The sequence below is a fragment of the Diabrotica virgifera genome, chromosome 10 (genome assembly GCF_917563875.1).
Source record: "Diabrotica virgifera virgifera chromosome 10, PGI_DIABVI_V3a".
NCBI lineage: Eukaryota > Metazoa > Arthropoda > Insecta > Coleoptera > Chrysomelidae > Diabrotica > Diabrotica virgifera.
This window is the reverse complement of record NC_065452.1, coordinates 152798021-152810849: the sequence shown is the minus strand read 5'-3', so window position 1 is coordinate 152810849 and position 12829 is coordinate 152798021. Positions and strand designations below refer to the sequence as shown.

General features: G+C 33.8%; 1 protein-coding gene across 1 annotated transcript; it reads left to right on the top strand.

The window, feature by feature from the left end:
* The first annotated feature begins 9320 nt into the window (after window positions 1-9320).
* Window positions 9321-12829, top strand: LOC114335681 (short coiled-coil protein A). Its single transcript, XM_028285960.2, has 2 exons — window positions 9321-9519; window positions 9571-12829. The coding sequence occupies exons 1-2, from the start codon at window positions 9456-9458 to the stop codon at window positions 9927-9929; spliced, it is 423 nt and encodes a 140-aa protein (XP_028141761.1). The 5' UTR covers window positions 9321-9455; the 3' UTR covers window positions 9930-12829.

Here is a 12829-nt window from a genome sequence, read left to right as displayed (position 1 = left end):
GTTTATTAGTATTGACATTAGGCCTTAGGTAGTTTTTTTATTCGGCGAAGTGTAGAGATCAGTTCAAGGAAGCTTAAATCAGTTTTTTATGTCACTTTGCTCCAAATCCAACAAAAAAGATTTAAGATGTAAACATTATTGAACCACTCACTCTTCAAGATCATTCACGTACACTGTTCATAGTTCTATAGCCTTCTCGGTAATCGTAGACGATGTCAGCTGATTCAGTTTTTCAAAAAAAACAAACAAGTTTGCAAGTGATAGTACTTTTCTGCAGGAATCCCTAGCTCAGTGCTGAGAGAATCTACCATAACATAAAAAGTGTTTATGCGAAAATTCTCGGATCCTTTTAAAACTTAAGATTCACTCTTGCCAAATTCATCATGAGGTAAGGTTCTTTACCTTTTTATTTATTGTTCTGAATTGTACTCAGTCAAACCAAACTTTTCATTTGCCAAGGTTTCTAATCGCCAAAAATCATTTCTAAGCTCTACCAAAAATCCAGCCAACGGCTGGTAATATCCTTTTAATTTACTTAAAGTTGTAGTTTCGTACTGAAGCTTAGTACTGACTTTTTGGAATCGTTCTAAAACGGTACTCCAAAATGTGGACAAAAATGCTGTCTAGTGATTCAAGGTTTAATCTTAGAGCAGAGGCATCACTTCGGTTTGAAGGTTCTTCGTTCCTGCCATTCTCTATTAGTTTCAAAGTTTCTGTAATTGCCGGCCAATTTTATTTCAGAGCTCGACAAGCAACGTTTCTCACTGACCAACGTGTTTTAGATAGGCTTTGAAGTACCACAGAGCATTTGTGGTTCAAATAAAGCTCCCATCAATGTGTTGAACTTGTGAAAAAATTTTACAGTTCTTGAAGTAGACCAAAAAAAGAAACAGCAACCACACATGAACTAACGGCCACAGATCCTACCAGATTAAAGGAATGAGCGGCACATGGGACATACTCAGCCTGAGGACATAGTTTTTTTTATTCTGGCTTGAACACCTGAGTATATCCCTGCCATACTACCATATGACTGACCACGGCATTTTGTGATATCCAAATCGAATTTATCAAAAACATCGATAATAGCTCTTCAGCTTTGTGTCCGACGTTAGGCAAAAAACACAAAAAGTGTTCGACGGGTATGCCATCCCTAGTTTTATACCTTAGTACCAACGTTAATTGGTCAATATGAGATATGTCTAAAGTGGAGTCTACCACAATCCCAAAATATTTTGCTTCCTTAGCTTCATTTAATATTTGTCTTCGAAAACTTTCAGCCATAAGAAGGATCACTTCTTCATGTAGATTTGGAAATGTATGAAGTTGTACCTGAACCTCCATCGCCATATACTTTCAAATGCTCTGCAAGAAAGGGGTCAAACTCTGATAAAAATTGTATTAAACCTAAAAAGTTGCCTTGATCAAACAGTCCTAAATGTTCATGGCTACCACGAAGAGCTAATCCTTTTGTGGATAGAAATGTTACAGCCGCAACAACTATTAATGTGTGGTAAACTGTGCCAGCGTGTACTCGGAGCTAGGCAATGCGAATAAAATCCGCCCGTTCCGCGCCCTAACAAATTTGGCTCTCTAGGCCAGTGCCTTGTTGGCCTAGTGGTAAATCCGGCCCTGATATTTGGGTGTCACATGCAGCAGCTTAAACTTTTTAGTTCCTATGCCTGTATTTTACTTTGTTGTATGTTCACTTTGCAATTTCTTAATTAATTTTTGCAATATATCGGTTTTGTTTTATTTTCTTTACTTTACTTTATTAACTTGTATTTTTTTTGACCATTTATCAAATTTCAGAAAATTGTATTTATTATTGTTATTATTTTTTTTTTCTGCCTTTCTGTTAAGCTTTGTCCATAAAATTTGTATAATTTTCAGTGACAATAAAGCATATTTCTATTCTATTCTATTCTACAAAGAACCCTCTACAGCAAATTATGCAAAAATACAAAGATTGTGCTGGGCAGGTCGCCTCATAAGAATGGACAACGACAGAACATCTAGTAGAACGCTTAGCGGAACTATGGTGGCATGTCGGCCAGTAGGAAGACCAAGTGAGAGGTGGATAAGACGAAATGAGAACCGATGTTAAAGAGATATTACTGGAGTGGACAACTGGAGAAGAGCAGCCAGGGACAGAGATACTTGGATAAGATTTTTTCATGTTTTTTCTCTATTGACTTGGGTAATAAAAGAAACTTGAACTGTATTAGTATTATTAACAAACAATTCTTCTCCTTCTTCTTTTGGCATCATAACCCTGGATGGGTCTTCGCCTGTCTATCTATGTCCTTCCATTCGGATCTCTCTTGTGCCCTTCTTCTCCATTGTCTTATGTTCATGGTTTTCAGATCGTCTTAAACGTCATCCAACTAACATACATGCATTCATTTCGTTACTTACGGAATTCTTCTGATTAATTTCTGTGCCCAGATATCTGAAGGCATCCACATGTTCAATAGTATCAGTGGCGGCTCGTCAGAGGAGGCAACGGAGGCTTAGCTTTCCCATAAATTTTTTACACATTTTATGTCATCTCTGGGACATAATATTTCTATATTAATGAAATTTCACTGTTTTGTTTATTTTAAATCACGAGAAACAACAAGCGCTCGTACTAATACAAAGTGTAAATTATTGCACACTTGTAACTAACGCATCTGGAACGCATCTATATACCCACCTATACGCTGTGAGAAGCTCCTCATATCCCTACCAAGGGAAGCAGAAACCAGACTCGACTCCGTTGTGTTATAAGTTACGACAAACTTCTCTAAACCAGCAATATAGTTTCCTATGCGTACAATAATACTCGATAGAGAAACGTAATATTATATCGCTTCATGTCATACTACCCAGAAATATAATGCAAGGGAGGCTAAACCAGAATTAGGCTCACTTGTGTTTTTACTTATATTCTATAAGGAAGTTAATAGTCAGGGTATTTCTTGGTGTGATTTTATTTTTTTTTTTAATTAGTGTTTGGTGAATTTTTGTAATTCATATATTTTTATTTGTGTTGTTATTGGCTTGGTAAGGTTATTTTTACAATATATGTACCGTTGTTTGTTTATATAAAATGGATAAGTTAAACGAAATCAAAATATCTGAAGATATAATTGACTTGCTTCTCAGGAATAATTTTAATATTTAAGTATATACATATAATATAGCTTACCTATATTATTAAAACCTTAGGAAAAGCCAAATTTAACTATTATTAAATCCTCAGGTAGGTAATCGTCAAAATCGTGCATTTAATATTAATTGGTATAATAAATGGGACTGGTTAACCGGGTCTATTAAGAGGGAAAAAGTTTTTTGCTATCCTTGTATCTTATTTTCAACACAAACCGAACATACAACGTGGTCTAAAATAGGATATTCAGATCTAAAAAATTTACCTCGTTCAACTGAAAGACATTCCAAATCTAAAGATCACATATTTTCGTCGTGTAAATTAAAACTTTTTGCTAAACAAAATATAGTAACTGCTTTAGATACAGCTCAAAAAGAGGCCATAATTACTTACAATAATCAGGTTTTGGAGAAGAGGATGAATTTAAAAAGGCTTATCGATATAACAATATAATCGCGGCAATTACAAGGAACTTCTATCGTTGTGGGGCAAATATAACTCAGAATTCGAAGAATTTCGTTAATTTTAGATTTAATCCTGTTTTTATAAAGTTCTTTTAGTATCAATAATTCTAACAATATTATTATTATTAATTACAAAAGCTATTCTACATCTCAGTTATCAATGCAAGCATGCGGTAAGAGGGAGAGTCCCTGTAAGGTGAAATGTAAATAAAAATGGTCAAAAACAAATGGAGCCTTAAATTATATTTTTGGTGCATTTTTTTGCTAGTGCAAATTTGTCTAGATTTTTTATAGTTAGAGCCTCCCCTATTGTAAAACTCATGAGCCGCCACTGAATAGTATAGTTGTCTATTGAGATATAATTTTCATTTTCAGGTGTTCTTTTGTCGGTCGTTTACTTCGTTTTTACTTCGTTTATTTTAAGCCCCCTTTTTTGTGCTTCAGGATCAATTTCTTTGAACGTATCCATTGTTGGATACGTGAACTGGATGCAAGCCGCACAAAACAGAGAAAGATGGAAAGAGCTGATGAGGGAGCCCTATGTCCAGCAGTGGACGAGTACGGGTTGATGATGATGATGATGATGATGATCCATTGTTCCTACTAATGATAGCTACATCGTCTGCATATGCAATAACCTGTACTGTCTTGGTGTTTATATGGCCGTTTACTTTGGTTTTTCTGATGACTCCTTCAAGAACTAGGTTGAACAGCATAGTTGAAAGTGCGTCTCCCTGTCTCACCCCCATGTTGATGTCAAACAGGGGAGACAGTTCTCCATCTACTCTACTGCGGCTTTTGAACACTGCAACTAAGTATTAGGTATACCTAGAGTACAAGATTATTAACAAACAATTAAATATAACAAATGAAGGATGGCAATTAAGAAAAATACCAGTTATCTTATACCTCACAGACATTTTTTATACAAACAAAGTCATCTGTCGTTAAGTTACTAGTCTGCTATTTTCAGCAAATAAAATATCAAAATGAAGACTAACTTTCTCTACTATATTTACTTAACTAATAGACGATGATAATTGACACCAACATCATATATTAGTTAGGTAAATTAAATTATTAAATTAAAACACAATTGCAATATAAGGAAATTGAAGGCATTATACACGTATGAATGGAGGTAAGTAAACAATTAATCCAATATAGGGCCCCGAATCTATGTAGCCTCTGGATTCTTCTTCTTCCTTCTGGTATGTAGGCTTTAAAGCCTGTTTCTTCTTCAATATTAACCTCCTAAATTGTTTAAATTATCGCATCATCTTTTTCTTGGTCTGCCAATACTTCTTCGTCCATTTGGTGACTTATCTCGTGCTATTCGTACTATGCTATCCTCTGCCATTCTACTAATATGTTTGTTCCACTCCTGTTTCCGTTTTGTCACCCATCTATTTATATCTTCTACATTGCATGATCTTCTTATGTTTTCGCTTCTCTCCCTATCCAACAGACTTTTCCCTGATATTCGTCGGAGTATTTTCATCTCTGTTGTTTCTAGTAGTCGTCTCGTTTTAGATGTGTCAGGCCTTGTCTCCGCCGTGTATGTTAATATAGGTCTAATTGCTGCTTTATACATCTCTTCAACATCTCCGTAACTGGTTATATCTATTCCCAGATATCTAAACCTTGCTTCCTGCTTTATTATTTTCCCATCAATTTCGATTTTACATCGTAGTGGGTATTTAGGTGTTGTCATACATTTGTTTTTTTCTGCTGATATTATCATATTGTATTTCTTGGCTGTTGTATTGAAGATGTGTGTTAATCTTTGGAGATCGTCTTCTGTCTCGGCGATTAATGCGGCGTCGTCTGCATAACATAATACTTGGATTTCTTTGTTTCCCATTCTGTAACCAGAACCTTTACGTACTGCTTCTATTATTTCGTCCATTATTATATTAAAGAGCAGTGGGCTTAACGAGTCACCTTGTCTGACTCCGATTTGTACTGGTATAAACTGTGTTAGTTTTCCATTTATCTTTGCCTGTATTCGATTCTAGAAGTAGATGTGTTCGATGATTTGTATGATATTGATTTGTATGTTTCTTCTCTACAGTAAGTGGAAGACGTCTTCGACTTGGATTTCATGGAAAGCCTTTGTCAGGTCTATAAAACACAGATATGCCTCTGGATTCGGTTTGTGTAAAAAAACTTATCGCATTAAGTCTACTTCTTACAGATACTTTATAAATGAATCAAATTCATAGATCTGATAATGCATGTGATATGCATCTTCTTCTTCTTCTCGTAGCGCTACAACCCGGGGTAAGTTTTGTCTGACGGCACAGCTCTCTTCCATCTCGAATGGTGGTCCTATATCTCTCTGGCTGTCGCTTAATATGGCCAAAATATTCAAGTTTGTGATTTTTAACTGTTCTGGCGATTTCCGTAAGTTCTCCCATCCGATGCAAAACAACTTTTTTACGAACTCTATCCACCATCGACCCAACTTATTCGTAGGATTCTCCAATACACCCAGATTTCAATGGCTTCCACTATCTTGAGAAGTGTATCAGTTAAAGTCCAACCGTCGACACCATACAAGAGTAGAGAACACATAACATCTCAATAAGCTAATTTTCATAACCAAAGTAATATTGTTTCCATATAATAGTTTCTTGATCTCAAAGAATGCAGCTCTTACCTTCTCTGCAGGTATTCTAATTTCTTTGCCCATGTCCCAGTTCTCATTTAGATTACAACCAAGGTAGGTGATACTGTTAGTTCTCTCCAGTTGTTCACCATAAGCTGCTACCACTTCCGGTTGTATTGGCGTTTTATTGACAAGCATCACCTTTATCTTTACGGTATTTAGCTTGAGTCCATATTCATATTCATCACACGTTGTGGTAATTCTTCGTAGTTACTTGCAATTGCAATTAACACCGTGTCATCCGCGTATCTCAAATTATTAATATTGACGCCATTAATTTTGCTACCACATTGAACATTGAACCACTGCTTTATTGAAAACGAACTCAGCGAATCAACGAATAGATATTAAATATTAGTGGGAAAAAATGCAACCCTGCCTTACTCCTCTTCGTATTTGAACCTCTTCAAAAGTGTCCCGGCCAATCCTGATGTTAGCACGTTGTTGCCAGTAAAGATTTTTATTGATGCGTAGGTCTTTATCATCAATAGGTACCCACCTGCTGAAGAAGGGTAATCATTTCAGTATGTTATATTCGTTCAAAGGCCTTCTTAAAGTTAATAAGACACATATAAACCAGATGTCCGACATCTCTGCATCTCTGTACCATAACCTGAATTAATACTACATAGGTAGTGCTTCTCTGGTTTCAAGGTTATTGCGGAACTTAAATTGTGTAGGCACCAAATTGTTCTTCTATTTTTTGTATATTCTAGAGTGCAAAATTCGTAGAAATATCTTTAAAACATGACTTATCAAGCTGATGGTTCGGTAGTCTGGGTAGTCACTACATCTTTTCGCATTTGCTTTTTTAGGTATCGTCACAAAAGTCCACAACAGCCAATCCATTGGTATATAGCCAGTTTCATAAATTTTATTAAAAAGATGAAGGCGAGATTTTTTACCTGAACTTTCAAAGAGCTTCATTTGGAGTGCATCCACGTGGTCTTCTTCCAGTTGGGACTTCTCCAATACCAGCCTTACTGTTCTTTTGTCAGAATGTTTTCTGAGGTGTCCTGTCCATTGGAGTCTTTTGGACTTTTTTTCTTTTATTATGTTGGCGTCTGGGTATAGTTCTTCGGCTCTTTGTTAGTTCTTATCTTATATTGTTCTGCTGCTTCATTAAGCACAGGCCCAAAGATGTTATTTAGGATTTTTCTTTCCCAAACCCGTAGTATCTCTTCGTTTGCCTTTGTTATCGTCCACGTTTCGCTGCCATAGGTACATCACTACGGGTCGTATGATTGTTTTATATACGTTGTACATACTTCTTGTTAGTTGTTTCAATTTTATAAGGTTAGGAAAAGCATAAACACATCTGTTGCCGGCTTGGAACCTATTGTTTATTTCTTGTGATCCGTTATTGTCTTCAGCTATGATTGTTCCAAAATAGGTACTTAAATTCTCTAGTGATGTTCTGGCCGATCCTGTCTCTGTTTTGGTTATTGCTTTATACATACACACACCCAAACTTATATTGGATCACCTGATATTTCTTACTATTCCGTGCGAATTTTAAAAAACGAACACACGAAGTCAAACAATATTTATTTTAAAGCAATTTAATAACAAATACATAACAATTAAATAAAACAATCAAGTATTTAACAAACAAATTGAAATTAGTTGTTTTAAAGTCAATAGCATAAAAAATTTTAATGGAAAACGAATAATGTTTAAATTGTTTTTATTTTTCCTTTTTTTTTTGTAGTAAGTGTTATCACCTCTAGTCCTTATGCAAGCTTCAGTTTGCGTGAGCACGCTCCTAATCAAATTATCAACATTTTGTTGTGGTAGGTTGCTCCATCCTTCAAGAGCAGCTTGTACTAGCCGTGAGGTGCTTTGTGGATTATCCTGGCGAGCTCTAATTTTTCTTTTATGCAAATCCCACAAATTATCTATGGAGTTAAGCTCGGGTGAGCAAGCAGGCCACTCCAAACAAGGGATACCTTCTGCTTCAATGATGTCTCTAGTCCCTCTAATAGTATGTGGAGGTCCATTATCATGCAAGAAAATTAAATTTTCTCCTATTGCACCTCTTCAGAGCCTAACTACAGGTTATCAACATACCTGTGAGCAGTTAAAGTTGATTGGATGAAAATTAAAGGAGTTTTTTTACGGATCACAATTATTCCTCTCCAGAACATTACAGTTCCTCTTGTATACTTGTGAACAGATCTGACAGTTTTCGTTCTTGCTTGTCTTCCTCGACCTCTAAGTACACAATTTCGTGGGTCATCTGATTTTACACAAATCCTGACTTTTTTAATTAACGAACACTTCTTTTTATCGTTTCAACTGAAAGAGTTACACATGTAGCTTCCAAAAGCTGCCTTTGGAGCTACAGGTGAGAAATGGTCGGGTGTCTTCCAGCTGAATGGAAAATTAAACGATTGTGGCGAGCCGTTATTACTTTTTGGCGACTTTCCCTTGCTTTATTTTTGAGCTTTCCTAGTCCTGTTACCTGTTACCTAGCATAGGTTTTGGACAACGCTCTGAGAACATTACTTGCTCCACAAGACCAATAATCTTTCCCCGTTGTAAGTTCTATAACCCCATATGAAGCATATTTTCGTTTTTGGACGCAAAAGTTAGTTTATTTTTTTCGTTCAATTTGCAACTCTAGCAAATAACCTATACCATACCGAGCTGTACTACCTGATTGTCTTATAGATTTGTTTATTTTCAATAAAAACCTTTATTCTTCGCAACAATAATAAGTTTTTTCAAAAGAAATAGACATTACTTTGAAATACATGGTGATTCCATATAAGTTTGGTTGTGTGTATATTTCATTTTACTTTCATTAATTAGGAGCCCCATCTTCTCTGCTTCCTTCTTGAACCCGACTAAATTTTTTTCCTTACTCCTGTTAAAAATATTTGAAATTCAAGATAATTTGTACGAATGTTGTATTTTGGGTGGTCTATCTATATACAGTCAAAACCCTCCAAGAAAAATGCAAACTACCCCCATGGTGGTAGATTGTGCTGTTAACTTCACACCAGTTCATAGATGGATGACCGATGACAGATCATAGTGACAGATATATTAATTAACATTTGACGTTTCTTGGAAAATAAGGTTGATTTTAATTGAAAGGAATTCCTTTATAATTTAAGACAATTATTTTTTAAAACTAAATATACGTACCAAAGACATACTAATGTCTTCAATAAAACTGCAAGATGATATTAACAATATACCTTTGGCTGACGATGATCCTCAAGGTAAATTTTATTATCTTTGTTAATGTGTTTTGTAAATAATGTATTTTGTAGTGATTATCAATGATGAACCAGAACAAAACTCGATATCTGAAGGAAACTCTTCCAGTATGATACACGGTAGAAGCATGGACTCTATTCAATCAACATTCACAAATGGAAGTTCTAGTCCCCAACATAATAGTTTAGAATCAGACTCCAGCCCTGATGAACAAGAAGAAAAAGCTCGACTTATTTCTCAAGTACTCGAATTACAAAACACATTGGATGATCTTTCAACCAGGGTAGATTCCGTGAAGGAAGAAAACTTGAAGCTACGTTCCGAAAATCAAGTGTTGGGTCAATATATAGAAAATTTAATGTCGGCATCCAGTGTTTTTCAATCTACTTCACCAAAAATTAAAAAGAAGTAATTTTATAATGTTTTTAACTAATTATGTTAAATTTGCACCAGCTTCTTATGTGAGCATCAAAGCCTGTGATTAATTTTATGTTAGATAATTTAAACAGTGGTTAGTTAATTTGTAAAGACAAATATATGTTAATTAAATATTATCTTCTCTAAATGCTGATTGTATGACAGCTTATAAAGAAACGTAACAGTTTGCATTACCTATAGGTACATAAATATATCTACAGAATATTATAATGTTAACACATTCATGGTCATGACTGCATATGAAGTCGTTTACTCCATAAGGATACGTGTATACAATGATAGCGTGTCCGTGAATGTGTTAAAGATATTGATGAGAATATTTTTTAAAATTTTGTATCTGTACTTCAGAACATTTTTGGTATTTAAAATTTTCATTAGCATTAAAATAAAATTTTGAGAAGCATATACAACCTAAACAATTCTCAATATTTTTACGTACTTTGCAATAGGATTGCCATACACAGTTACCCAAATGTTATCTGTTTATTTAATCTTTCACTTCAATTTAATGATGTGGGAACATGCATAAACTACTTTGTAAAAAATTTGGACCTTTTTAATATCCACCCTCCCCTTTGTCATAAAACCTAGTAAGCCTCCTCATGTTGATGTCACAATTGCAACTCCCCTTTTCAGTGATTTTAAACAAAATCCATGTTTTTTGTGAATTTTCTAGAATTAACTATAAATCTTTAGGCATGTATTCTAACAATAATGATTAATTAAAAATAATTTAATTCAATAAAAAATATACACAGTATTTAGTGCAGAACACAGGGTGAGGCAGATAAAGGGCCTATTAGAAATATCTCAAAAACCAAACGCAACAGAATCATGAAAATTGGTATGAAGGGGTATTGAAGAGTGATCTATTTAATGAAAATATTTTCATCTATTTGCTATTTCCGGTTATACCGGAAGTTGCTTATAACTTCGTTTTTTTAAATAGGACACCCTGTATATTTTTACATTTTCGGATTCTCCTTGATGTCTTCTTTCTTAAAATATGAGGTTTTGAAATATTATACAGGGTAGTTTAAAAGATAATTACCTTTTTATATTAATTTCCTAGCAACATTCACACCCTGTAGGATTGTAGTAGTTTAACATGAAAAACTCTATTGATGGTCAAATGATTTTTAATATAATCTACTATTGTTAAGAATTATTAGTATAGCCAAATTTTTAATTCTAGTATACAGGGTTGGTCGAAACTCGGAATGAGTATTTTATGAGTTTTCTTAAATAGAACACCCTGTATTTTAGTATTGCAATGAAATGATATTTTATGGTACTTTTTTATTTCTTAAGCATTTCCTATATCTAACTGCTAATTTGTGAGTTATTGGTGATTAACGCCAAACATTAATTGCAACACAAAATACATGAAATTTTATTAGATTGGCCGTGAAAATATTCAGTCGCAAATTATTTTTCCGAAAATAAATACATATTAATCTAGACTGATGCTTAAAATTACCAATAATTGTTGAGCTATCAAAATACCTACGTAGTTATGATAGTTGGTGCGATTAACAATTGAGCACAAATTAAAGCAGTTAGGTATAGGGAATGCTTAAGAAATAAAAAAGTACCATAAAATATCATTTAATTGCAATACTAAAATACAGGGTGTTCTATTTAAGAAAACTCAGAAAATGCTCATTCCGAGTTTCGACCAACCCTATATACAAGAATTACAAATTTAGCTATACTAATAGTTCTTAACAATAGTAGACTATATTAAAAACCATTTGACCATAAATAGAGTTTTTGATGTCAAACTACTACAATTCTACAGGGTGGGAATGTTGCTACGAAATTAATAAAAAAAGGTAATTATCTTTTATACTACCCTGTGTAATATTACAAAACCTCATATTTTAAGAAAGAAGACATCAAGGAGAATCTAAAAGTGTAAAAATATACAGGGTGTCCCATTTAAAAAAACGAAGTTATAAGCAACTTCCGGTATAACCGGAAGTAGTAAATAGATGAAAATATTTTCATTAAATAGATCACTCTTCAAAACCCCTTCATTCCCATTTTCACGATTCTGTTGCGTTTGGTTCCTGAGATATTTCTAATAGGCCCTTTATCTGCCTCACCCTATATATACCTACCTAATAATATACATAGCATTATTTAATAATTATTATGTTACCTAAGTCCTTTTCTTTTCCCAACTATTTGCTGATGTCATTAATAATATTATTTTGTTGTTCTTTATTTTCTATGGGGACAGTTATTTCAGGATCTATATTTTCTAAGTTGGTCCATTGTAAATATTCAGAATCATCAGAATTTTTCAAAAGGGATAAAGCTTCAGATTCTCTACCTTTAGTAATTTTTATTGGGCGAACACAACTGCATATTGAGCATATAGAGACAAATTGAAATACACCAAATGACATCCGACCCCCCTTCTGTCTTATATCATCATAATAAGCAAAGTCCTCCCTCCATCTTCTCAATGATGTAGTGTATGGATGTTCCCTTTGATGTTATTCCCCAAAATAATCTTTTATCTAGAAATCCTAAAACACAAATCATCTCTGCTTGCCTTACTGATTACCAATATAATAATTATATTAATTTATTTATTTTAGAGATGATGTAATTAGAGAATTATATGTATGTATATCAGATTTTGATGTATTGTTTTACAGTGACAGCGAAAATTGATTTTTCGGCACTAATATAATTTCTTTTATTCAATGTTTATTAACTAACATGTATTTCATTCTTGTATGTTCTAATTGGTAAATAACAATTTAATATTTGTACATTACGTTTGTTTTATATATATTTAATTACAGTCATTTATTGAAATTATTATCAGCTTAAGTAATAACAATAAATAGATGGCTTAAA